Raw genomic sequence first — 26,667 nt, 5'->3', positions numbered from 1 at the left:
ACATGTTGTCCGAACGGACTAAGACGTGTTGGTCCTTATTCCGAAACCCCTGGAAGCACTGCCCATGCGTTCGCATGGATGGCTAAGGGTTGGATGCGAAGCGCGCTCTGTTCGTCGGGCGACAGAGGTGCTTCGGTGTGCTGCAACATAGGCGCAATGCCTGTGACATTCGAGGCGGGGAGCGCGCTGATCACAGCGGGCAGAACGCTCGTCCTCAACCCGACTACGGTGCTTAACCGAGTGAGGGAGGGCTGAGCGGGTCCCAAAGGACTCATGGTGTCTGTGAGTAAGTGTGGGCGCGGGGAAGCGGGCACATTTACTGCTTTGGACTGCTTTTACTGCTTGATTTGGGGACGAAAACGCGTCAGCGCGTTGTCCACTGCCATCATTTCCAGGCAGTTGATATGTTGGAGCTTTTCGCGTTCTGACCACAGGCCGAAAAACGCTCTGCCCTCGAGCAGCGCTCCCCATCCCGATGTGGAGGCGTCTGTCGACACCACTATCACTCTCGAGGAAGTCCCCAGGCTTACACCTGATTGGTACCAGTCGCTCGTCTTCCAAGGTTTTAGAGCTTCCACACAGCTCTGATTGACCCTGAGACGCAGCCAACCGGATGCCCACGCTCTGCGCGGTGCTCGCGCTTTCAACCAGAACTGCAGAGGGCGCATGCGGAGCAAGCCCAGCTGGAGAACTGATGATGCTGAGGCCATAAGACCTAGCATCCTCTGAAATTTCCTGAGCGTGACGGTCGCGCCACAGCGGAAAAGTTTCGCTGCACGCTGAATGTCTAGCACGCGCTGTGGTGACGGCCGCGCTGTCATAGACTGTGAGTCCAGAACTGTGCCCAGAAACGAAATCGTTTGACTGGGGTTCAGCGAACTCTTCGTCCAGTTGACTCTGAGACCAAGATTCTCGAGGTGATCGAGTAAAATGGCCCTGTGCTCCACGAGCTCTGATCGCGATTGAGCTAGAATCAGCCAGTCGTCCAAATAGTTCAGCACTCGCATGCCTCTGAGTCTGAGAGGTGCGAGCGCTGCGTCCATGCACCTCGTAAATGTACGAGGTGCCAGGGATAAGCCGAACGGCAGGACTGTATACTGGTATGCCTGGCCCTCGAAGGCGAATCTCAAGTATCGCCTGTGACGTGACGCTATCTGTATTTGAAAATACGCGTCCTTCAGATCTATCGACATGAACCAGTCTCCTCTGCGAATTTGCGCGAGGATTTTCCTGGTCGTGAGCATTCTGAAACTGCGTTTCATTAATGCTTTGTTCAGCTGTCTTAGATCCAGTATGGGTCTGAAACCCCCGTCTTTCTTGGGAACCAGAAAATATCTGCTGTACAGCCCCCCTTCGCTTTGAGCTTGAGACACAGGCTCTATAGCCCCTTTGCTCATCAGTTTTGATATTTCGGCGCGAAGTAGGTGTGCTACTTCTGAATTCACCGTAGTCTCGACGCGCGCTGTGGAGCGGCGAAGACGTCGATAAAACTGTAGCGAGTAGCCTCTCTTTATAATGCCTAGCACCCATTCCGAAACCCCTGGAAGCACTGCCCATGCGTTCGCATGGATGGCTAAGGGTTGGATGCGAAGCGCGCTCTGTTCGTCGGGCGACAGAGGTGCTTCGGTGTGCTGCAACATAGGCGCAATGCCTGTGACATTCGAGGCGGGGAGCGCGCTGATCACAGCGGGCAGAACGCTCGTCCTCAACCCGACTACGGTGCTTAACCGAGTGAGGGAGGGCTGAGCGGGTCCCAAAGGACTCATGGTGTCTGTGAGTAAGTGTGGGCGCGGGGAAGCGGGCACATTTACTGCTTTGGACTGCTTTTACTGCTGGGCAGAGCGAGCGCGCACAGGTTTCGTTTTTACAGAAACCCTGTGACATGTGTGACATAGTGTTTGTGGGCACTGGGAAGTGGGCACATTTACTATGTTGTTTGCGCGATCGACCTGAGTCGATTTTATGGGCGCTTTCCTAAGCATGCCAGGATGTTTTCGGGGCTTCCGGTTTCACCGCAATCCTCGGCCGCGGCCCACGCGGAGCGGGGCGACGGTTGGCAGAGCGAGAGCGGGGCCTCGAGCTGCGTTGCTGTCGGTGTTGCGATGAAGCAGCAGGAGGGGGAGGCTGTGGCTGAGAGCTCCGTGGGGCCGGTTTAGCACGACTCGCTGAAGAGCTAGAGCGCTTCGGAAGGAAGTGCTTGAAGGCTTGAGACGCTTTTTGGACCTCGGCGAATCTCTCTACGAACTCGTTGACAGAGGATCCGAAGAGGCCAGCAGAAGACAGCGGGGCGTCGAGGAACGCGGTGCGCTCAGACTCAGCCATATCCGAGAGCGTTAGCCATGCACCGTCCCATGGCCTGTGCAGCGGACTTAGTAGCGCGGAGAGAGAGATCCGAAGCGCTTCTTAAGTCCGAGAGGCAGATCGCATCAGGTCCCATCTCGTCCAGCTTGCGGAGGAGATCTCCCTGGAAGATCTGCAGTGTAGCCATGGTGTGTAGTGCAGACGCAGCCTGCCCAGCGGCGACGTCATGCGGCAGGCTTTGGATGGCAACACCGGTTTCGTCCGCCGTCCAGCAGAGGGCGGGCAAAGATGGGTCGCTATCGCCTGTTCCACCGGCGGAAGAGAATGGTAGCCTCTGTTTTTAGCATCGTCTAGAGTAGCGAATGCTGGTGAAACAGACGAACGTGTTCGGGCTGAAAAGGGAGCGTTCCAAGCCTTCGCAACTTCTTCATGAAGCTCAGGAAGAAAGGGGGCGGGCTTGGATTCCGGAGAAGTGCGCTCACCAGGGAGAAAGCTACCATCCAGTCGAGTCCGAGAAGGGGGCTCCGGAGCGGACCACTCAAGGCCGAGGCTCGCCGCGGCCAGCGAGAGTATGCGCATCAGCTCCCTCTCGATGTTAGCTCTTCTGTTAGGTGTACGAGCAGGAAGCGCGAGATCCACAGAGCTCGCCCAGTCTTCGCTGCCCGAGGCTAACAGAGAGCACGTGTCATCCTCCCCCGACGCGGCTTTAGAATCAACTTCCTCTGCTGAGGCGGCGGCAGACAGCGGTCGCTGAGCATCAGGAAGTGATCCAGGCGAAACCGGTGAAGCAGGCGGGCGAACCGGCGAGCTTAGTCGGGCTGGAGAAGGCTCCGGGACCCGCTGAGAGCGGCGCTTCTTACGGCGCGGCAGTGCAGCGGGAAATGCAGGCTCGGAGAATACTGCCAGGCGAGTCCTCAGAGTCACCATAGGCATAAGCTCGCAGTGAGGGCAGCCGCCGTCAGCGAGCGCGAGCGCTGCATGGTCTTCACCCAGGCAGGAGACGCAGATGACATGACGGTCTCCCTCGCTGAGTGGGGCTCGGCACGAGCCGCATTTAGAAGGCATCTTGAAAAAGACGCAAGCTCTTTTACGAGTGTGTGTCGCAGGGCGAACACATACACACACAGAAAGATATAACAGAAAGGATATGGGCGCCGGAAAGCGCAGCAGGAACGGCAGTCGAAGGCGGCGTGGGCCAGCAGCTTCCGTAAGTGACTCGTCCCGCTGAAGTGCTTCTCAGACGACGCGTTGCTTCTTCTCGTGATCCAACGATGCGTGAGCTTCGCTGAAGAGATGAAAAATCAGTGAATCAGCCTTTTCGAGCTCCCTTTATAGGACTAAGCCACGCCCGTTTCGGCGGGAAGTGGCAAGGAGGGCGCGAAGCGCCCTCATTGGCCTGACGTCACCGCAGGCCTCGCTCGATAGGCTTATGCAGTTGCCGCAGAGCAGCCAATGAGCGAGCGAGCCGTCTCGCCCATGGCTGTGTGCTGCTGCAATGCGCTTTACATTATTTCAAAAATTAAAGGATAATTTTTTGCTTCAGTATTTCGTGAAAAAGAGTTTTTCCCCTAGCGTTTTCAACGCAGTACGAGAGACCTCTCGTAAGAGAACCGGAACTTTGCGTTGGCATAGTCGGTGTTTCCCGAAACTAGTTCTAACGAACATTCGAAAACAGCATCGCAAAGTTGTGAGGTTCTGTGAGCTTTGGACCTGTAGTTAGAAGCATAGTTTGTTTGCATGACATGTGGACTCAATAAATCCTTATCTTGAGCAAAATAAGCAAACTGACATTCGGTACAATCTATATCTTTTTTTTAATACATACCAATGTCATTTACGTCTTTTAGTTAGTCAAGAGATTTAAAGCGTCGTTTTTGAAGAGTGCTCATGTGCATACATACTCTAGTACGTAAGAATGAGCCTAGATTGAATCCGTAAATAAAGCAAAATAACTGAGAAAAATAAGAAATAGTCTTCTGATGCCATGTCCGTAATTTATAGCAGATAACAGATTCATTAAAAGTAGTTATTACTCCACCACCTGCGTGACATCATTAACCAACGTGGTTATACGACCAATTTGTGACAATACGGTTTCGGGAAACAGTCGAGACTAGCTATTTGATTTCTTCAATGATGCATCGTATTATGGTAGTTAAGCAACAAGTTACGTCATTGTACAGGAAACGCACCCCTGGTTGAGAACCATCTGTATGAAGCCATATAAAGCCAAAAAAATTAAGATCCATAAATTGCATTATGATTTAGGTTCCTGATGTGGGATTTTTCGATCCTGTTCAGCTCTTCTGGATCTGATGTCATAAACCAGCACAACAATAGCAGCTAAAGCAGCCACGCCCACCAGAGCAGTAACAACCAATCGGATTACAGCTTCAACAGCAGAGTCTGAGGAGTAAAAGCATGAAACTGAGATCAGTTCAGTGAATCAATGCTAATATCACTGCCAACATCAACTAATATCAGCGCTGCCGTACCTGAACATGTGTGACAGAGTTGACTGATGTCGAGATGTTGAGTCTTGGCAGTGAATGAATTGTTCAGGACACAGCTGTAGGTGTTTTTATCCTGATAATCCACCTCCAGAGGCAGAGAGAGACTGATGCTGAAATCAGACACACTGGTGCTGGAGAATAAACTGTTTCCTTTGTACCAGGAGAGAGTCGCTTGACTCACATTCAAAACTGAACACAGCAGCACATGTCTGGACACTGATGATGATGATGGAGTTGAAGGACAGTAACAGAAGATGACAGGAACAGGCAGAGGTGCTGGAAAAAACAAGAGAATAAAGATAAATGTGGATGAATGGAGATATCAAATTAGATGAGAAAGAAACATTCAGAGAAACCAACACTGATCAAAAGTAGAGCTTCTATAAAACACAGAAGATAAATATAATATAAGTTAGATGATATAGAAGTTAAATATAAACCTGGAAATCAATTAGGCAATTTAATGTTAAGGATCTAAATAAGTATGTTGTCTTTTATATGCTATTTTATATAACATCTGAATTATAAGATACATATTTAGATCCACTTTAAAACTGTAATAAATAAGAGGTAAAAATCAACTTATTATTAAACTCACAATAGACACTGAGAATGAAAACCTTCTTCATAAGGTTGGTCTGCAGTTGATAAAATCCAGTGTGTTCACTTCTGGTGTTTGTGATGTTCAGAGAACCAGTTTGAGGATCCACCTGCAGTCTGTCTCTGAATCTCCCTTCAAGAACATCATCATATACAGTAATGATGTCAGCCGTTTCATTGATTTGTACTATTAAATAGTTTCCAAAACTCCACTGAATCAGATCATCATAATCCCCCATTTCACGATCACTGTGTAAATTGACAGAGTCTCCCTCCATCACTGACAATATCTTCAAATCATCTTTTTCATCAAATACACCTAAAGAACAAACAGAAACAGGGCTTGTCACAGATCAAGACTTTCAAATACCTTTATGATGGTAAACAAATACAACATTCACTAAAGTAAATCATTTGAAATTACATACAAAAGAATTAGAATAAAATATGAAACTGATATTTAACTTACCATTTAAAGTGACAATGAAAAACTTCTTCATACTGTTGATCTGTAGTTCATAACGTCCAGCATGCTCAATGTTGGTGTTTGTGATGGTCAGACATCCAGTTTGATGATCCACATTCATTCTGCCTCTGAATCTCCCATCATAATCATCATTTACAGTCACACTGCTGTCCACTACTTTGATTTCAGCTATTAAAGTGCTTTCAGGTCCAAACCTCCACACAATCAGATCATTATTCCTCATTTCTCTATCAGTGTGTAAAGTGACAGAGTATCCCACCATCACTGACACTGGCTTCATCTCAACACCTAAACAACAAACAGAAAAACAGAGTGAGACTTTACGATGTTTTACTAAAGTAAATAATTTGAAGTCTACATTTGAAATAAATAATACGGTATAATAAAACAAAAGAATGGCTACATAAGAAGGAAAATAGTGTGTGGATTAATAATTGTATCTTTGTGGTGATTTTGAATAAAACACTCATTCACTGAACTGAAGTTCATTTGAACTCCAAACATCATACACAGTGTGATCATACACAAGAAAATCGGTTATACGGATGAGAATAACATCTCCAACGATAACTAATGCTGCTGGTATTTGAGCTTCAATGTAGTTATATAAAGGACACTGAGGAAAAACAAACACTGAATCTGTTGCAGAAAGGACTAAAGTCATAAAAAATATTTAAAACTCACCAACCAGATACCACAGACACAAACAGAACCAAACCATGTTCAAATTTTCTTTCAACAGTAGTCCACAAATATAAATGACATATGCACTGATGTAAGAGCTGGTGTGTAGTAAAGTGTTGTGAAAATAACCATGCATCTTTAACCACGTTGATGTGTGTGACCTAAAAAAAAAAAAAAGTATAGCTCTTTTCCCCCTGTTTCACGATATCTAAACCTTGCAACATCCTATAAAACCCACTGTTCTGCTCATTTTGCAGTCTCTTACACATCTGATCTAGATAATCAGCTCGGTAGGAAATAAGTTCTTGAACTGACTAAATGGTGTCAGATAAGAGAAACAACATGAAAATGTGCTTTGCAGTGGGACGCCTGGACTGGAATTGAGTACCATCTATAGATTGGTGAAGAGAGGTGTGACTAGTAGAGGCCTTTCTTGGGCTTGTTAAAGACCAGTTGTGCTGCTGTTGAATCATTTGTAGAGGTTTCATTGTACATGTTGGAAGAGCATTTCAATAGTCCAGTCTAGAAATGACAAGGACCTGAACGAGTTGTGCAGACCAGGGTGTGAATTATGGGCTTGGAGGGTTCTAACCCCCCTAAAGAAGGTGTGATCCTAGGGGGTTTGTAGAAAGTAGCCTACTTGTAATGTGAAGCTTTACTTGTAAATATGAAGACACATTTCTATATATCTGACTGATTTTAAATTGTAATTTTTGCAGCCTCTGAAATGGATCATACCATTAAATGTACCTGAGCAGCTGAATTATGAAAACCAGGCTCATCCAAGGAAATGCATTTATTGCATGGATGGATAATGTTTAGAAATGCACATGCACAGTTCAGTTGAATGATAAAGTTTGCACTAAATGTAATTAAAATTTACTGTTAAACTGAATGTATGAAGTAAACTCTTTGCACGCTGTTTATCTGTCAATCTGACACACGTGTGATTTGTGTTCCTTTCTATAGCAAGAGTGGTCCTGTCACTTTTTCAATCAAAATTATCATTGGCTGATAAAAAGTAGAAAAAGAAATAGAGCAGCATTTTATTTAAAATTTATAATAATAAATTGATAAATAAAGTTGATTTGTGTTAGGCCCATCTGTAAGATTATGCAGCTTTTTTATCTTTTTTTTTTTTGTGTTATATAGTATGTGTCAAATTTACAGATGCAGACAAGTGCTGAGATATTTTAAGAGTGTCATGTCATCACTGCTCATTATCACTATACAATATTACTTGTAATTACAGCTAGTCATCAAAGATTACCCCAAAATCTCTAGCTAATCTCAATGGGATTATTGTTGATGATCCTAGCTGGATCTAGAGTTGGTGATGTAGAAAAAGTGATATAGAGTTGGAGTGGCTGGAAGGACGAGAAGCTCTGTTTCACTAGATTTAGTAGTATTTAGTACTATTTCATGTCTGCTAAGCAGTCAGAGATCTGTGCAGCTACAGTGAGATCGTCTAAAATCGAAAAGTAATGCTGTGATAGCACAGAACGAGCAAGCCTTGGCCAAAACAGTGGATGGACGTAATTCATCAACATCATGTTGACAAATTATTGCTTTAATTAAAATTACACTGTTATGATAGTTTGACTATAAACTATATCTGAGACCATGACCCTGTCCAAATAACCACACTTGTGGTTTTTGCACTCGACCACTTGTCTACTCTCATGACAGTTTGGCCATGTAGATTGTCTCAAAAACTGATACAAGGCAGAATAGGGTTACCAGCAGAATGTGTTGTTTTATTTCTCACCCCTGCAACTCTACCTTCTCCCCCTTCACGTATAACACTAACCTTAAATGTGACCCTGGACCACAAAACCAGTCTTATGTGTAATTTTTTTGAAATTGAGATTTATACATCACCAAGCTGAATAAATAAACTTTCCATTGATGTATGTTTTGTTAGGATAGGACAATATTTGGCCGAGATACAACTATTTGAAAATCTGGAATCTGAGGGTGCAGAAAAATCGAAATATTGAGAAAATCTCCTTTAAAGTTGTCCATTTCTATTGGCGATTGTGCAGCATTCACTCACAAAAATAAATGTTTTATATATTTAAGGTGGGAAATTTACAAAATATCTTCATGGAACATGATCTTTACTTAATATCCTAATGATTTTTGGCATAAAAGAAAAATCGATAATTTTGACCCATACAATGTTTTGTTGGCTATTGCCACAAATATACCCGTGCAACATAAGACTGGTTTTGTGATCCAGGGTCATAAATGGCTATGGCAACATTTAAGGCAAGACAGCCCAGGTGAATAGGGTAAAAAAAATAACTACTAGACATCACAATACTTCCCCAGTTGATCGGACAAGTTAGCTCTGCTGGAGGCCAAACGGAGATGGAGCTTAGCGGCTTGACCTGGAGGCTCTTGCAGCATCCGACGGGAGTTCAATACTCATGGTGATCGGATGGGTAAGCATCAGCCGGAAGACGGGTGGAAATGGATTTCAATTGGGAAGGGCTCTTACAGTGTCCGAAGTGAGCGCAATACTCATGGCATTGGATGGGTAAGCCCCGCCGGCCGGCGAACGATGATGGAGTTTAAAGGGATACTTCACCTCTGGAAAGATGAATGTGTATTTAAAATAGGTCATTTATGTAGAAGAAATGTGAAGAAATTTTTGAATTCTGAGCTTTCTAGCCTGAGAAAAGCCAGAAAATGTATTTTTGGCTTATTTGGCTTACAACAGCGCCGGGTCTCGCATCTCTCACGGAGGAGCGGGAATTTTCTTAGCAATGGTAAAACGCACATCAACCGATCACTTGTTTAGCGTTCATGTAAATACTACATTCAGACTCACCAATCGGAATGAATTCAGCTAGATTGAAACAAAAGGTGTGCATGTAAACAATGAATGGCGACCGCAGAACGCAAAAGCTGAATCCCGGACATTTTGAACGATCTCGCCCGCCGGACAAGTCCGGGAAAAGGAGGATGGTAACCCCTACTATTCAGCTTTCTCCTACTACTCAGCTTTCTCCACAGAACAAGAGCCTGCTAGCTTAGCTTCCAAAGCTGACACTGTGTGTACATTCTGTGAGTGAGATCCCACCCTCTATGGGCGGGTTGAACACATGCGGAACAGCTCCTTCTACTGGCTGTAGTCTTTAGCCTCTGGCCAGAAAATCCTCCGATGACGCAAAATGACGATTTTCCAGACAAAAAATACATAAATCTCTCGTCTCAGGGGGATATGAGGGTGGAAAGCACGGTAATTCGAAAATACTACAGGTTTTCTACTAATACAAAGCTTAATGCTAAATCCTGAAGTATCCCTTTAATCGTTTTGACCAAAAAGGTTCTCACAGCGTCCAACGGGAGCTAAATACTCACAGCGATCAGATGGGTAAGTTTCAGCCAAAGAGAGATACATTTTTTTTCCGGCTGGAGAGGTGCTCTCAGGGTGTTTGACGGGAGTGCAATACTCACGGCTGGTGAACGAGGATATAATTTAGCCATTTGATCGGATGGACTTTTACGGCATCCGACCGGGAGTTCAATACTCGTAGCGATCGGACGGGTAAGCCCTCGATGGCAGTAAGGTGGGAAACGTTTGGCTATTTTCAACTAGGAGGGCTCTCGCAGCGTCCGACGGGTTTTCAATACTCCCAGCCATCGGACAGGTAAGCCCTGTCGGCAGTCGAGCGGGAATAGAGTTTAGGCCATTTCGACTGGCAGGGCTCTCAACGGCATCCAACGGGAGTTCAATACTCAACGGCATGGAACTGAATTAGCCCTGCTGGCATTTAAATGGGGATGGTAGGGGTGAGCTTCTGTGGGGGCAGAGGGGTTGATACTGCTGCAGTGGTGAGAATAACTTGGACAAGGAACATCAAGATGGATTAAAGCTAAGTTTGAGTGTAAGCGAAGTGCTAAAGTTGGAGAAAGAGAGGGGTGGAACGCGGGTGGTATTCCAAGAGTTGCAGCGATGAGAATAATTGGACGAGAAACATCGAGATGGATGAAGCTAAGTTTTGAGTGTAAGCTAAAGTGCTAAAGATGGAGAAAGAGAAGGGTGAAACACAGGTTGTGTGGACGATTTGATTAGCTGATAATGGTTTGGTGTGCTTTTTGATGTGAAAGCGATTAGATCTAATGTAGCTCTTGAAAGCCTCTGACGACCGAGTGTTTGAATCTGTTGTTGGGAGAGGCCTTTTTGAGTGGCTGTGGTTGTGGCACCTATGCGAAAAGATGGCAGACTGGATCAAGAATTTGAGGTGCTTTTGGAACCAGAAACGTGTTACGGGGTGATTTGAATCATCTGTAGCCTAGGCTGAGGGTGGAGACGCATTTGGTGAGTATGTCTAATGTTAAAGTTTGTCTAGCGTCTGGGTGGATAGGATGGGTTTTTTGGATACGTTTAATAAGCATGGATGTCTGGGAGCCAAAAAAGAGTTTATGGAAAAATTGGATTCCACTTAAATAGCCTTCGATGGAACCAATTTGGAGGCTCTTGACTGTGTTGAGATTGGAGATAAATGATGTAATAGTGAGAAGAGAAAAGTCTGGGAAAGGCAGGTTAAAAGTGAGATGAAACATTTAAAACATCTGCATGCCGTTAGGTAAGATTGGAGGGTTCTAGAGGAAAAGGCTTGAAATATTTAGTTAAGAGAAGTGTCGAGCAGTGATCTCAATGGGTGATTTATGGGAAGATTAATTCTGAATCGTGAGGCACTGGTGTCAGGTTGAAGTCCGCTTCTGGAGCCAGCTGTCTGAATTTCTGAAAGGCAAAGCGTGAGAGAGAGTCAGTTATTTGATTTTTGGACCCAGGAACATGCTTATAATGAATTGATCACAAGCTGCGATCCAAATAAGGAGTCTTAGGAGTAGAGTTGTTCCGATTCCGATACCAGTATTGAAAATGCCTCCAATACTGCTGAAAATGCTGGAACTGGTATCGGCGAGTACTGGAGTCCAGGCACCGATCCGATACCACGTAATTTATTAGAAATAGGAATCTATTTACTGATTAGCTCCTTTAGCTCTGACACAGTTCTTCTTCGCCGCTCTTAAAACAGTTGTGCTGTGCTGCCATCGGCAGCTGCTGTTTTAGAGGGCCGCTAACATAAAAACTGAACTGTTGAAACAGTTGCATGACTTCGGACTGTCACAGGCTGAAATAGATAAACTTGTGTTTGTTAGCGCTCAAGGCACTAATATTACAGGCTTTTTGTTTTGTTATTACAGGAAACACAAAAGTTGTAATGCGCACGTTCTCAACTCTGCTGAAACAGACTTTCAAGAAAGGAATTAATAAGGAAAAGGAAGATTCATTACAGCCTGTGAAAGCATATACTAATCAGTGTAAGTCACTGACAACATATTTTAAGCATTCTGGTTTAGAGCTACACCTGACAGGCACCCTCAAACAGTAATGTGAGACTTGCTGGAACACTAAACTTGCAATGGTGGAATCAGTACTGGGTGCTTTCAATGATGTGCAAAGATTTCTTATGACAAGAGGAGAAATACAAAAAATTTGTCACATCTCAAAAGATGTTCTTCAAATGCTAGTTAAATTTTTGACCCCATTCAAAATAGCAAGTGGTGAACTGAGCGTGTCAAACTATCCTACAATCCATTCTGCTGGCTTTGACTGATGTACCTCTCTTGGTACAGCAAGTCTCAATGCTTCGCTTTTCCTGAATAGCAACGACAAGTAGGCTCAGATGAGAACTGTACCCTGTAACATTTAACTGACTGGACATCTGACTTTATTTCAAAACTTTGCCTATAAAATTGCCTATAGCATAAACCACCATGTTAAATAGCGTGATCTCTGTTCTGTTCTGCTGTAATCTGCCTGTAAATCGAGGCAACTATTTTATATTTGATGCTTTGGTTTTAAAAGTTTAAGTTTTAAACATAACAGTTAGCCTACTAGTTAGGCTTCTGATGCCTACATTGTTATTTTCTTATGTTTTGGCCAACTTCTCTGCGATCAAATACAGTATGTATATAGTACGACCATATAGGTCTGTGATATTTAAAAAAACGACTTTTGTAAGATGCATGCCTGTTTTGCATGCATGTGGGTATAGGCTATTTATTTGAGTTATATGATCACAAAGGTTTTGTGTAGACGGAAATTTGGCTTCAGAATATTTTGTAATCAAATAGTTCAAGTAATATTATTTATCCCTGTTCATTCTAAGATGAAATAATAAACCAATGATGTGTAGGGTGCCTGCATTTTCACTTTCTGTGACCTCTGATAAATAATTACAGAGCTGCAGCAAATGATAACATCACTAATGTTATTATATAAATTAGCGTCAGGCCCTGACACCAAAAAAAACAAAACAAAAACAACAACCTTGATTGGTGAATATCCCTGAAGAAAAGCTAAATATAATTAAATACTATTTAATTATTTAAATAGTTAACTGGAATATTTTGAAAAATAAACTTTATCATCTTATGGTCAGGTAAATAACATTATGCCAAATGTAATAGGACGTAATGAGGTCACAGTGATGAGTGATTGACACTTCAGCGCGTACTCTGTGCTAAAGGGATAGTTCACCAAAAAATTCTGTCATCATTTACTCAGCCTCAAGTTGTTCTAAACCTGTATGAGTGTCTTTCTTCTACTATCTTTTTTGTGTTCAGCAGAAGAAAGAAATTCATAGCCTACAGGTTTGGAACAACTTGAGGGTGAGTAAATGATAACAGAATTTTTGGGTGAACTATCCCTGCATTAAAAGTGCATTTTGAGAAATGCGTGGCCTAATTTTATCGGGTCTGTCTTGGGTCGGGTTTTTCTTTTTGAAAAATGTAATTTATGCACGTTGGGGTTGGGTACAAATTTTAGGACCCGAGATCTCTACAGTGCGGTGCGCAGGTGACGCTCATTAGCAGTCACGTCACTCATTAACAATCACGTCGTTTGGCTCGAGGTCATGGTGCAAAGGACCCTAGGTTGATTTTACTCCGAACCATCCCTTAAATGTATCTGATTATTTGTAAGTGTGAACTCATGACATGTTTTATTAACAAATTTCGGGAGGAACACATTCAAATGATCTATCGGTAAAACTTTACAATACGGGTGCACTAATATGCATTAATTCATGCTTAACTAATGCACAGACAATCATGTGCTAATGTATGACTCATGAAGAACTAAACCATTAATTAATGATTACTGTATCAGCAACAAATAAAGATTCTATATGGTTAATAGATTAAGTAACATATGAATTGTTATTAATTAAATGTGTCATAATGTATTAATTTCTTAATAACATATTGTATTAACTAATAGTGTAAATTAATGTGTTAATTACCAGTTTGTCAAAGATATGTACTGTACTTAAACTTCCAGTTTTCTGCTTTAATTAACCGTTAACTAATGATTAGCCAATGTATCATTATGTTATGACTTTACTTGTTGAGGCACATGACTGTTAACTAATGGTTAAGTAATATGCCATTTATGGGCTTTGACAGTTGAAATGCAGTGAATGTAATGTCAAAGAATGTGTTTGAAGGATGGGTAAGTTGGGCTGCACACAAATATCAGCACACCAGAATCTGAACTCCTGACGTTGTTACACTGTGTTTAAACTGGACGAGACCAGTTGTCTACACTGGACATAACAGACCATTGGAAGTCCATTTGTCCTTCGTTACAGAAGTAGCACAAGATCTCGGAGTACATCAGAAATAGAGTGTGGCATCAGTTTACTGTCGTGGTTTGTGTAGCGTCGCGCCGCATCCAGTGTAGTATCACTGATTATAATGTGTTCTATTGTCCAGTCTAGACACAGTGTTATGAAATAGCAGTGCTCGGCCACATGTTCACAGTGTACCACGACCTCAAGCTTATCCTGACATATTCCTGTGCATGAACAACGAGGTACTGGATGTGGCAGTTCATCGGACACAGTGAAATCTTGTTTGTAGATGGTTGGAAATTGAAATCCATGGCTTAGTGTGGATGTCAAAACCAAAATGACATATTATTTAACAGTTAGTTCATAGTTATGTGCCTCAACAAGTGAAGAGTTCAGATGCAAAAGCCAGTAATTTCACTTAAATGGCAATGAAAATTACCTATGAATTGTCATTTAAGTGAAATTACTGAACTTAAATATACAAGCTTGATAAAAATAATCATTCTAGAAGAAAATTTCAGATGGCACTTAGAGGCTTTTGCATCTGAACTCTTCAAGTAATGTCATAACATCATGATCCATTTGTGAATCATTAGCTAATGATTAATTAAAGCAGACAATTCAAAGTTGAAGTACATGGCTTCAAACCATTGTGGTAATTGACGCATTTATTTACACTATTAGTTAATAAAATGTTATTAAGGAATTAATACATTATGACACATTTAATTAATAACAATTCATATATTACTTAATCTATTAATCATATAGAATCTTTATTAGTTGCTGATGCAGTAATCATTAATTAATGGTTTAGTTCTTCATGAGTCATACATTAGCTCAGTGGTTCTCAACTCCAGTCCTCGGGACCCGCTGCTCTGCACATTTTGTATGTCTCTCTTATCTGACACACTCAGTTCAGTTCATGGAGTCTCTCCTAACGAGCTGATGATCTGATTCAGGTGTGTTAAATAAGGGAGACATACAAAATGTGCAGAGCAGCGGGTCCCGAGGATTGGAGTTGAGAACCACTGCATTAGCACATGATTATCTGTGCATTAGTTAAGCATGAATTAATGCATATTAGTACACCCATATTGTAAAGTGTTACCGATCTATCCAATCAGCAAGAGATGAGGCCTATATTTATACATAGCCCACTCACAAATCCTCGACAGTTTTCAGCATCCCTCCACCACCCCGTTTCCTAACCCTCGCCTGGTTACTATCCTAACCAGAGATACGGGGAGTACTCTGGGTTGGGGCCAAAATACAGAGCTCAGAGCCCTCTCCTCAGAAAGCACGCCAAATAAGCATACTACTTTACTCTATCTGATTATTTGTAGGTGTAAACTTTTGAATTGTGGCATATAAATTGCCTAGAGATGATAGCTGTTTTTCTAAGGTGTCATCATGTTCTTGTCCAGTCAGACAATACATTGGCAGTCACTTACTTAAATCATTAGAGGGGTCTGTGCTCGCGCCAACTTTACAAACTGGCACACCAGATCCTCCTGTGGGCCCAGGGGAGCAAGAAAAATCATTTTCATACATAAAATGAAACCTTAAGTCTTTAGGATGTGCTGGAGATTATACAATATTGTCAATACAAGATCTTGACCAAAAATGTATGCACCTCTTGACGAAAATAAATGTTTACGTAATTTCCATCAAGAGGTGCATCATATGTATACACACACACAATACCCGGCCAAATAAAATGTATCCAATGCAATTGTTCTGATTTATGATTCTTGAAAACAGTCTTTGCAGGAGAACTTCAGATTTTGAGTCCTTTCAGAATCACATTTTAATGTATGCTGGAAAGCAGTTTGCATTCTCTCCTCCAGTGTATGAAGCAAGGACCCTCCTCTTTACACTTGATTACAATCATCAGCCTGTGCATGTCAACCACAAAGGCGATGTTTCATAACAGTTCAAATTTAACAACTGAATTATGCAACAGCTGAGGTGGGGGTAATTTGATGGAATTGGTCACTACATGAAAGGAAAACCACATTTACAACCATTGCAATTGTTAACACATTTAAAACTACTTGACTTGCAGACAAAAGAGAGTCTACAATAAGAAATCCAAACATTATACCATGTCCAAATATAAAAGGTTGTCAAGGACGACAGAATGTAGCATTCTGGTCAAAAAAAGACCAAGCATTCGATCTACGTCAGAGCATCAGAGCGTCCGTCCACGAATCTTTCTACGCCGTCGTTGGCAGGGCGGCGACAGTGAATTTTGCCGCTCTCGCAGGCGGCGGTGTGAATGCACAGTTAGTTAAATATATCATGAAATGTTTGATATTCAGATTCTCAAATATGTCCAAGTAAATGTATTTTGTCTTTTAAACACCATTATAATGATATGTAATTGATCTATAATGGGTGATAGGCGCCCCAACCACACACACTCTGACTACCAAATAATTTCACAAAAAATTATAAAAAGGTAAAGATTTTTTTAATTGAAAAACTTGCAATGAAAAACACCTGCAATAGTTTCACTTTGTAATGTCATTGAATCATATAACAGTAAGAGAGAATAATAGATTCTCAGAACTTTTCCAATTTAAATAAACAAAAACATTTACATATTTCAGTGATGCTTTTGATGAACAATATATAAAAGAGCCAATATATAACAGCTTTTGACAGTGCTTCACATGCTCAGCTTCTTGTTCGTCTTCTCACCGCAACACGTACAGCAGCGGAGTGGTGCGTTCACAATAGCACCTTGTGATTCGGTCCACTGAAGAGTTGCTTTTCTATGGCAAGCAATTATGTTGGGCTTGTTCCAACGTGATAAGTCAGTGGTCTGAAGAAGAAAGTTTCAGTGTAATTGCCATTTGATGCCACTTTAGGCAGAGCGCTAACCACTCACGTACTTGAACGCCGTTACAACGGCTGGAGTTTTCTTTCTGCTGATCTCCCGCACCCCCCCAGCAGTATATTTGCACCTCCCCTGGGGGAATGCCACACTTTTGAGAACCACTGTATACAAGACATTGTGATATTTGTCGGAAAACTAACTAATCAACAAACAAATCCACATTTCAGATTTCCTGCCCCACTGCCTTGACCTCTCTCTCAAAATCCACTTGCACCTCTGCCTGGACCCCTACCTGTAACATCACTGTCAATGCTCCCATCTCATGAAAAGCAATGAAATTTTATGCAACTGATAAAATAGTAACAGTGTAAAATAGTAATAGTTTCATAGTAACAGTGACAATGCTAATCTAATGATTCAGCAAAGTAAACTACAATTACCTATGAAATGAATGCTTCTACAATATTCAGAATAATGCCAAAAGACCCATTCTGTACTGTCAGGATACATGAGTTAAAAAAAAAGAAAAGCATTTTCCATTATTATAAAACAGTGCATTGATTTATCGAAATGAGAGTTGTGATGGAATCACATTAATACTGAAGTGTGACAACATGTTTATGATGTGCCATCTGTTTTTACTAACAGTTACTGTTATCTTCCACCAAATTTAACTAGCTATTAACAGCTGGCTAGCTAGCTAACGCCAACATTCCCGCACTGGAGGGTCAAATGTGGGGCCTGTCCAAATACCCACACTTGGGGTCTTGGCCACTTGAGAGCATGTGCATGCGACAGGAAGTGTGCAAAAAACTCTCCCAGGTCTGAAAAATTGCAAAGCGTGGTCCACTTAATGCACACTAAATATACACTATTTCTAATACAGCTGCGGGGCAGCCTTTGAGGCTAAAGCATATCCCATCATTCATCACGTTCAGGAACTTGCGGGCCCTAATTTTGCGTAATGTCTAGAAGAACTTTGGCACTGTCAGTTAACCACAATCATGCAGGTCTTCACACCCAATTAAACATTTTGGCCAAACTCCTGAAATATGTCATGTCAGTAGTCAAGTGGTCAAGTGCCATACACTTCTAAATTTAGGAGGGGGGGGCAAGCTTGTTGAAACATTATTTTTTTCTTCTTCTTTTTATTTTACTTTTTATCTTCTTTTTCGGCCTGAGGATCTGCTGCTTTGCTGGGCTTTGTCCCTCCTGAAAAGAATGAGAAAGGCAAAGACTCAGCGAACACGCCTACTCGTCACAAACGATAAAACCAACCCATGAGAAGATGGACTTACCGAAGCAGACTCCCTCAACTCTGAACCTTCTTTCGTCCGTGGAAGGGTGGCGGAGGGTGATGGGCTGACTGAGGTTGATGGGCTGGCTGCCCGCTTGCAGGGCCTTTTGCCCCTCTTCGGCCTGGAGGTAGCGGGGCGCTTCCGGGTCTCCACTTTTTTTACTGGCATGGTTTCCTCACCCTCCACAGCTGACTCAAACAGGTGGCGGTGTTCTGCCACCTGCTTTGCATTTAAGTTCAGCACATAAAATCCATCAACTGTGGAGGTATTGTAGCACATGAATTGTGCCACTTTACACCAGTCTCCAAGGCTGTGGGTGTTTTTCGCCTGTACGGAGAGAGGAAAGCATAGGTGATGAGTTAGAAACAAACACATCAGAAACTCACACAGCAGAAACAGGCACAGAAATACTTACATGGGTGGCAATGGAGGTCCTGACATCAGTGAACGTGGGTGTCCCAGGCAAGCCCATGCCAGCCCATGCCTCCTGGAAATACTGGTTCAAATTTTTACAGGAGCTGGGCTTGGATGTAAAAAATAAGTAGTGGGCATCCTTCCCACCCACCAAGGTGGACCTTATGGATAAAAATTCCTGTAGCCACGCATACTCCTCAGCATCCAAGGCCAGCTGGGCTGCCCAGAAGGCCTGGTTGGTCTTATGAGTTGATATATGCAGAAACAGTGACTAGCAGTGTAAGCATTTGGGGAGAATTTTACGAGAGAACTGTGCAGAGAGAGAGAAATAAAAACATCTCACGTTGATAACATAGATGCCCTCTCTGGCGGTCTGCTGGCCTTCCTCCACCTCCTTTATGGTCATGTTCTGGAACACCCCACCGCGATGGCCATACATGCAGGCCAGGTATGCGGTGAGGTGTCCGTAAAATGACCACTGGTCCTTCTTGTCCCCCGACTTCCTGAGGCAAGCTGCACAAAGAAAGGGAGAAGCATTAAGGGGCTCTTTAGGACACCACAGTTTGAAAGGTGAGGTGAAGCAAAAACTTACCCAGAATCTCTGGAATCTTCCGCTTGGCGGAGGAGCGGCACTCTTTTAACACTGCCTTTGGAATGAGGCAGCCTTCCTTGGCCTGAATTAAGGCCACTTCGTGCACCACTACCTTCCTCCGAGGCAGAGATTTTTCCATCGCTGTGGCCTCCACTTCCTTCTCGGGGGAGCGAAGAGACGTTAGAAGTTTTCTCGTGACCCGGGCAACCTGGGTGGAGGGGGTGAACCGTGATCTCCTCCTCAATATGCGGTAGCGGCGGGTCACATCTCTGAGGGCACTGCTCAGTGTGTCCATCTGCCTGTTGAGTTCCGCCACCTGATCCTGGAGCTGTTTGCGAGCCTGCTGACAGCAGGGTTTGTCACAGGTCCCCTCCTCTGGAGGGGGTGGGGCATCCTCCAGATCCAAGGTCGAGGCCATAGGCACGGCCGGGTTGCTTGCCCGCAACTCTGTGAGGTCATGAATAATCTTCTTTCTCTTCAGAGCCTGCATGGTCTCTTGCTGGGCAACCCTTGTTAACTCGGTATGGTCCTTTAGGTGGCGATCCATGCGGGAGGTGGACTTGCCGCAGTAGGGCATGGGGCAGGTGCCCTTGCGGACATCGACCCTCCCCGAGGAAATGGCAAGCAGCAGCTTGCGCTCCTGGCTGTTGATGACCTTATGGGTCACCCTCAGATGCTGGCTGAGCTGGTGGTATCCATGAAGGCACAGCGGGCAGTCTACAAGACACATGTCAACAGAATAGAGGAACGTGGCAAGAACCAAATACAAATGACAAAGACTGTGAATTAGGGGGTCATTTTTGCCCTTTACAGGTTCAATTTGCAGTCTATTTGATCAAACTTCAAGTATAATAGATAAAAAAGTGGACCACTTTTTCATCCCAGATGTTATTTATTCAGTGGCCGCCAAATAGTAGCTTTGTGGACACTGCATTTATAGATGCTATTTCCTATTTAATACCAATTCTTATTGATTAAACCACCTCTACTGTACTAAGCACTAGGGGTGGGGAAATATTGGTACCTCACGACTCGAATTCAAATCGAATCTTGAGGTCACGATTCGATTGAGAATCGATTATCGATTTTGAGTAAAATTTTGATTCGATATGTGCATAGATTTGATTGTAGTTTACTGTTTTGTGTTACTTTTCTTATTTGACTGCGGTAGATAGTTTAATAGGTCTAGAAGGAAAAAAAATCTACTGAATTAAAGGAGAAGTTCACTTTTAAAATGAAAATTCTGTCATCATATAATCACCCTCATGTTGTTTCAAACCTGTATGAATTTCTTTCTTCTGCTGAACAGAAAGGAAGATATTTAGAAGAAGATCAGTTTTTGATCAAGATATTTAGAAGACCAGGCAGTTTTTGGGTCCCATTGACTTCCATAGTAGGAAAAAAATATACTATGGAAGTCAATGGGACCCAAAAACTGTCTGGTTACTGACATCCTTCTAAATATCTTGCTTTCTGTTCAGCAGAAGAAAGAAATTCATACAGGTTTGAAACAACATGAGGGTGATTATATGATGACAGAATTTTCATTTTAAAAGTGAACTTCTCCTTTAAGTGTGAAACGACATTTATTTAATTTTTCTTCCCATTTTAATCAACCCAATAATATAAAACAAATGCCCTTTAAGCTGACTACAATCATTCATTTTTTTTTATTTACATTAATGAAACGTATGTCAACAGTTATGAGGCTGCAAACTGTCCCTTTAAGAATGAATGCATGGATATAGTTACACATCCGATTTTCTTCCATTTGTTTTCGTTCGGGTTGGACATAACCATAGGACGTCACCAAAGGACATAAGAGACTCTGTTTACATTGAGTACTCCACAGTCCAGACGATGTGCATTTTGACATAATTGTGAGTGTAGCTGTGAAAGAGAACTGTATTCACAATCACATGCATGTGAGAGGCGGCATCTGTGCGTGCATTTCGGCTATGTGTCCGTCAGCTCGAACATTGAGGGCCCTATTTTAACGATCTGAAACGCAAGTGTCAAAGCGCAAAGCGCAAGTAACTTTGTGGGCGGGTCTTGGCGCTGTTGCTATTTTCCCAGCGGGATAAATGACTCTTGCGCCAGGCGCAAATCTAAAATGGGTTGGTCTGAAGTAGCTTCATTATTCATAGGTGTGGTTTGGGCGTAACGTGAAATAAACCAATCAGAGCGTCATCTCACATTCCCTTTAAGAGCAGACGCGCTTTGTTCTAAAGCGGATTCCTATTATAACGGCGGATTTGCCAGACGCGCGCCAGGAGCGGTTCACAGCCAAGGAGAGCAACGCTCTCGTCAGGGACGTTGGGGATGGAGAAACCCACCCAAATTAACTTCGATTAAAAAGGCGTATGATAATTTGGGTAAATGTGTAAGCTAGATGTATGCTTTTATAATAATTATTATCTATCTATCTATCTATCTATCATAATAATGTATGATTTGCAAAAATGAAAACTGCTGCTTCTGTGTAGATGAGAGAATCAAAGTGTATGCGCGTTGTGCACACGCTACATTGATTATGGCCAAGCATGCGCCCTTAAAATAGCATATGAATAACATGCGCAACGCGCCACTGACTTTAAACTATTTTTTCCTGGTTAGTGGCGCAATTGTTTTCTAAACCTGCAAAATAGCATGAAGGAACGTTTGCGCCGGAACACGCCTCCTTTTTTGCGCTGAACCGCCCAGGGAGCGCAAGTTCATTCCCTAGTTTAGCGACGTGCTTCTGTGGAGGGAAAAGCGCGCTTTGCGCGGGTGCAAAATAGGAATGATACATGCGTCGGTGTACAAAGTCAATTGCGCTGGGTGCAAGATAGGGCCCATTGTCCTTTCGTGGCTTATTGTGATTAACGTCAATAACTTTAAGTAGTACTGCGAAGTTAAAGAAGTGTAACACTTTAGAGCAGGGCTATTCAACTAGCTACAGCTGAGGGCCGATTATCAAATCGAAAAGTTGAGGTGGGTTTGATTTGGGGGTTTAGTTTATTTATTTAGTTTGTTTATTTAGCAGACATAGTCATTCGGTATAACCAGCCTTGGTCATTCGGTAAAACCGATATATAGTAAATATTTTAATAGAATAAAATTGTTTTTAATAACAACAAATATAAATCAGATTAGGATTTTTTTCTACATTTCCCCTTTTCTCATTGTCCCTGTGCAATGTTTGAGGGTTGAAATGTAGGAGAGTTTAGAGTAGTCCAATAAAATTATTACATTTATGAGATCAGTGATAATGTTATTTTATATTTCTTCCATGGTTCACACTATATACTATCTCAACATCAATGTCAAATCAGGTTTTTTCATGAATAATTATCTGCAAATTAATCATTTTAGATATATTCATGGTTAAACCTAATGACTTTTTTGGTGACAAATTTTGCCCATCTTAATTAAAAGAAGAGAAATTAAAGGTACACTATGTAACCTTTAGCCAGTGTCTAAAATTAACAATCACCAAGTGCCAAATTTGAGCAAACATAGGTGTTGGCGAATATATGAAACGGAGTCAATTGCCAACAATGCCAACGCTAACAATGTTGTGAGTTGACAGGCCAGCGCTGCATTGTCACAAAAGTTTATGCATTGGCAATTTAAATATTCAAGCCCAAGATGATGCAAAGGGAACTGAATTTGTTACCCCGGCGCTGTGTGGAAAGTTTTATGCACACATATCCAAAGAAAAGCTGCATGTCAGACAATGGGCGAATGCAGAATTGAGCTCTTTTACATCTTCTTGCGCTTGAACATACAAATTCACAAAAATAAAATAAAAATGCTTGTCTCTGCGAGTATCCTAGTAAACATATTCGGTTATATCTTAAGCAGAGGCGGACAGAGTACACAGCTTCATTACTTGAGTAAAAGTACAGATACCCCTTGCTAAATTTCACTCAAGTACAAATAAAAGTACTACAGTCAGATGTCTACTTAAGTAAAAGTACTAAAGTACTTGTTTTTAAAAGTACTTGAGTATCAAGAGTACAAGAGTAAATTTTCTAAATATTGCATTACTACTGCCACAGTGCTTACATTGGTAAACACAGCAAACACTTGAAGCGAAAACTATCATTAACTTGTTCAGAAAATTGAAATAGTCTGGCGAGGTGGGGCCATGGGTTCGGGATGCGATATTTTTTTTCCCAGGATGGTAGGGGAAGACTCATGAATATTCATTAGGGAAGTCATCCCTGATTGGTCTGATGACCTACCCCTAACCCCACCCCTAAACCTACCAGTCACTGGGGGTCTTATGACCTCCCTCACCCCGCCCCTAAACCTACCCGTCACTGGGGTTAAGACCAATCAGGGATGACTTCCCTAATGAATATTCATGAGTCTTCCCCTACTATCCTGGGGAAAAAAATACTCCCGGGATGGACCTGCTGCGTCTTCATCCATTGTTTCGTCCATGGTTTCGTCTCTTATCTAAATCTGACCATGGAGTTGACTTTGGCGGAAAGCTGAAGGTGATTGCTAATAGGCTGTCCCAATCAGTAGCGCCTGCACAATCCAATCACATTTGAGAGGGAAACAACAAATTGAGGGTTTCCGAGATGTTTCTTTTTTCCTTTTTTTAATTTTTTTTTTTAGAAGAAGTAACAGGTACTCACAGTTATGGATAGAAATGTAGTGGAGTAAAGAGTACAATATTTGGCTCTCAAATGTACTTGAGTAAAGTCATAAGTACTCCCCAAAAATGATACTCGAGTAAAGTATAGATCCCTCAAAATTGTACTTAAGTACTGTACTCAAGTAAATGTACTCCATTACTGTCCGGCTCTGATCTTAAGTGAACATAAACAGAAGAGAAAGATGTGTACCAATATCAGTGTATTGGATCAATGGATTAGGTCTTAAAGTGACAGCAGATTAATATATCTGCTGCTGTCTGTTTTTAATGTTAATCAAAGGACAAAGAAAAAAATCACTCGCTGGTCTTAACTGAATAACTTTTGACACTTTAATAAGGAATAATGTATGTTTAATTTATACAGTGTAGACTATCCAGTGTTATTTTACATTTGATTACTTGTAAATGTCTCTACCTGAAAACCTTATATTAGTTAGGCTAGTAGTAGTTTAGCTGTGGTATCGAAACTGAAAAATTTACACGGGTATCTAAAATTCTGGTGTCATAACTGCCTGTTTTTGCAGAAACAGTTTCATGGACAGTAAAAAAATATTCATGGCCAGTACATTTACTTAAGTTACCAGCCATTTGCAGGTGTGGAAAAAGTTAGTTTTTAGTTTCTAGCAATTAAAAAACAACAACAACACTGCATGTATTTTGCGGAAGAACTTTGTTGTGGTTGTGCCTCGGCTCTGCGTGACTGTGAGGATGAATATGGTTATCCTACTGCTCATAAATTATTAAGAGATATAACCAGTTTAGATGGAAAGAACCTCAATCTGAATAGCTGAAGATGCTACTGTAGCTTTACACATTAATAGAATCTGTACTTCCTTGAAAATAAATTCTGGCACATGCAGCGCTAGATCAACCATAATGAAATGACCCTTCACAATAGATAATGCTTTACAATTAACTCTGTTAAAGAGCTACATGTGACAATTTATCCTCTGTTCTGTGTTTTGATTCCCGGAGGTTGGAGAATTAGCTGCTCCAAGTCAACCTTTCTCACTCGTTGTGACAGATAACTTAAACTACTCCCACACAATACATGTGTCAAAGAGTCTGGAGCAAATTTTCTCTATTTACGGATATGAGACACGCATGGGTGAGTGACATATACATAGTTTTCCATGAAAACCATCCTAGACTTACCAAAGTGAATCAGGGAAAATGTGTAAAAACTAGGGCTATCAAAGTTTTGATTTATATTTCAGTTTTGATTTATATTTCAGTTTTGATTTATATGCTGTTTAATGTTGATGATCATGTTATTTTACATCTGCTTGCATATGATATTGTTTCTGCTTATTTTTTGCCTGTGTTTTGATCTGGAGATACTCTTTCAGAAGATGTGTAATCAATTTTGATAATGAAACCAACCTGTTTGTGTGTCAGAGTCGTCTTGTTTCACTCTGAATGTTTCTTCAATCTTCATGCCTTCACTCTCTTTAATAAACACCATAGTTGTTTGTTCCTCTGTATCTTCTTGTCTCACTCTGAATGCTTCTTCAAAGTTCATGTCTTCACTCTCCTCTTTATTAAACACCATATTTGTTTGTTCCTCTGTATCTTCAATCTTCATGTCTTCACTCTCTTTATTAAACACCATATTTGTTTGTTCCTCAGTATCTTCAATCTTCATGTCTTCACTCTCTTTAATAAACACCATATTTGTTTGTTCCTCAGTATCTTCAATCTTCATGTCTTCACTCTCTTTAATAAACACCATATTTGTTTGTTGCTCTGTATCTTCTTGTTTCACTCTGAATGCTTCTTCAAAGTTCACGTCTTCACTTTCTTCTTTAATAAACACCATTATTGTTTGTTCCTCAATATCTTTTTGTTTTACTCTGAATGCTTCTTCCATCTTTGTTTCTTCACTCTCCTCTTTAATAAACGCCATGTGTGTCACGTAGATCTCAGCTGCTTCACCAGGAGTTTTTTGAGTGGTTGAACAGTTTGACATGATTAAGATGAGAATATTTAACAGAAAGAAAAATGAATCCAATCTAAATCTCTGTGTGCCTCTCAATCAGCTCCCTAGCTCACCGTTTGTAAAAACGTAAAATACAAACCTTTCTTCAGCAGTATCACAACAGACGCAGGAGCGTGGCGCAGCCTTATGACGTCACATCAAAATAAACGTCCAGTTCACACGGTTCTGTCTAAAACCACAGAAGTGCAATAATAAAATACATGTCAGAGAAATTTAGAGTTGAATTCTTGGAGAAATACATAAGAGGATGCGATGTTAAAAAGGCAAATTGGTGATAACCAGTTTTTTTTGCATCCTCTTTCATTAGCAGCTCTTAATATTTTCATCACGTCATTTGACAGCATGTATTTAAATATGTATTTCTCAAATAATTAAACTCTACATTTCTTTTATATGTATTTATTATCGCACTTTGGTGGTTTTAGACAGCAGAACTGGACTTTTATTTTGGTCTGGAGACATGACGTCATAAAATTGCGCTGTGCTCCTGCATCTGTTGTGATTCGGCTGAAGAAAGGTTTGTATTTTACGCATTTGAAGTGTTTACATCAGTGCAACCCGTTCAGGCAGTTATATATATAAACGATGTAAAATTGCTGAATTATTATTGAATTTAACATTGCAATAC

At 41.8% G+C, this 26,667-nt stretch overlaps 4 protein-coding genes across 12 annotated transcripts in view; 2 read left to right on the top strand and 2 right to left on the bottom strand.

Annotated features, from left to right (window-relative positions):
- LOC311081797 (uncharacterized protein) overlaps window positions 1-26,667 on the top strand; it is a 118,527-nt gene that overhangs the window by 83,385 nt on the left and 8,475 nt on the right. The gene's annotated exons all lie outside the window — the stretch shown is intronic.
- Window positions 3,933-6,949, bottom strand: LOC311080506 (uncharacterized protein). Its single transcript, XM_084110500.1, has 5 exons — window positions 6,586-6,949; window positions 5,884-6,189; window positions 5,413-5,733; window positions 4,797-5,090; window positions 3,933-4,707 (listed from the first exon to the last, which is right to left on the bottom strand). The coding sequence occupies exons 1-5, from the start codon at window positions 6,719-6,721 to the stop codon at window positions 4,559-4,561; spliced, it is 1,206 nt and encodes a 401-aa protein (XP_083966626.1). The 5' UTR covers window positions 6,722-6,949; the 3' UTR covers window positions 3,933-4,558.
- LOC311081043 (uncharacterized protein) lies at window positions 16,695-26,165 on the bottom strand. Its single transcript, XM_084111432.1, has 7 exons — window positions 26,119-26,165; window positions 25,424-25,966; window positions 19,390-20,106; window positions 19,141-19,310; window positions 18,799-19,038; window positions 18,384-18,710; window positions 16,695-18,297 (listed from the first exon to the last, which is right to left on the bottom strand). Exons 2-7 carry the CDS (start codon window positions 25,944-25,946, stop codon window positions 18,214-18,216), a joined length of 2,061 nt encoding a protein of 686 aa, XP_083967558.1. The 5' UTR covers window positions 25,947-25,966; window positions 26,119-26,165; the 3' UTR covers window positions 16,695-18,213.
- LOC311081800 (uncharacterized protein) overlaps window positions 26,489-26,667 on the top strand; it is a 33,390-nt gene continuing 33,211 nt past the window's right edge. For 8 of the 9 annotated variants that reach the window (XM_084112485.1, XM_084112487.1, XM_084112486.1 and 5 more), the window contains exon 1: window positions 26,495-26,556. The gene's annotated coding sequence lies outside the window, so the exon portion shown is untranslated. Of the gene's footprint in view, window positions 26,557-26,667 lie in introns of all 9 variants that reach the window. The other variant, XM_084112488.1, reaches the window with a different exon arrangement.

The sequence above is a fragment of the Abramis brama genome, assembly GCF_963993115.1.
Source record: "Abramis brama genome assembly, chromosome: 4".
NCBI classification, from domain to species: domain Eukaryota; kingdom Metazoa; phylum Chordata; class Actinopteri; order Cypriniformes; family Leuciscidae; genus Abramis; species Abramis brama.
This window is presented reverse-complemented; position numbering and strand designations above follow the sequence as displayed.

What these genes read in the sequence shown, in the direction of transcription:
- LOC311080506 (XM_084110500.1), bottom strand. Translation starts at nt 6,721, where the DNA reads ATGCATGGTTATTTTCACAACACTTTACTACACACCAGCTCTTACATC. An exon ending in TTTCATTGTCACTTTAAATG is followed by an intron (nt 5,734 to 5,883) that starts GTAAGTTAAATA and finishes TTTGTTCTTTAG; the next exon opens with GTGTATTTGATGAAAAAGAT. An exon ending in ACTCTGTCACACATGTTCAG is followed by an intron (nt 4,708 to 4,796) that starts GTACGGCAGCGC and finishes TTTACTCCTCAG; the next exon opens with ACTCTGCTGTTGAAGCTGTA.
- LOC311081043 (XM_084111432.1), bottom strand. Translation starts at nt 25,946, where the DNA reads ATGGCGTTTATTAAAGAGGAGAGTGAAGAAACAAAGATGGAAGAAGCA. An exon ending in GGACCTCCATTGCCACCCAT is followed by an intron (nt 18,711 to 18,798) that starts GTAAGTATTTCT and finishes CTCTCCGTACAG; the next exon opens with GCGAAAAACACCCACAGCCT. An exon ending in AGTTGAGGGAGTCTGCTTCG is followed by an intron (nt 18,298 to 18,383) that starts GTAAGTCCATCT and finishes CATTCTTTTCAG; the next exon opens with GAGGGACAAAGCCCAGCAAA.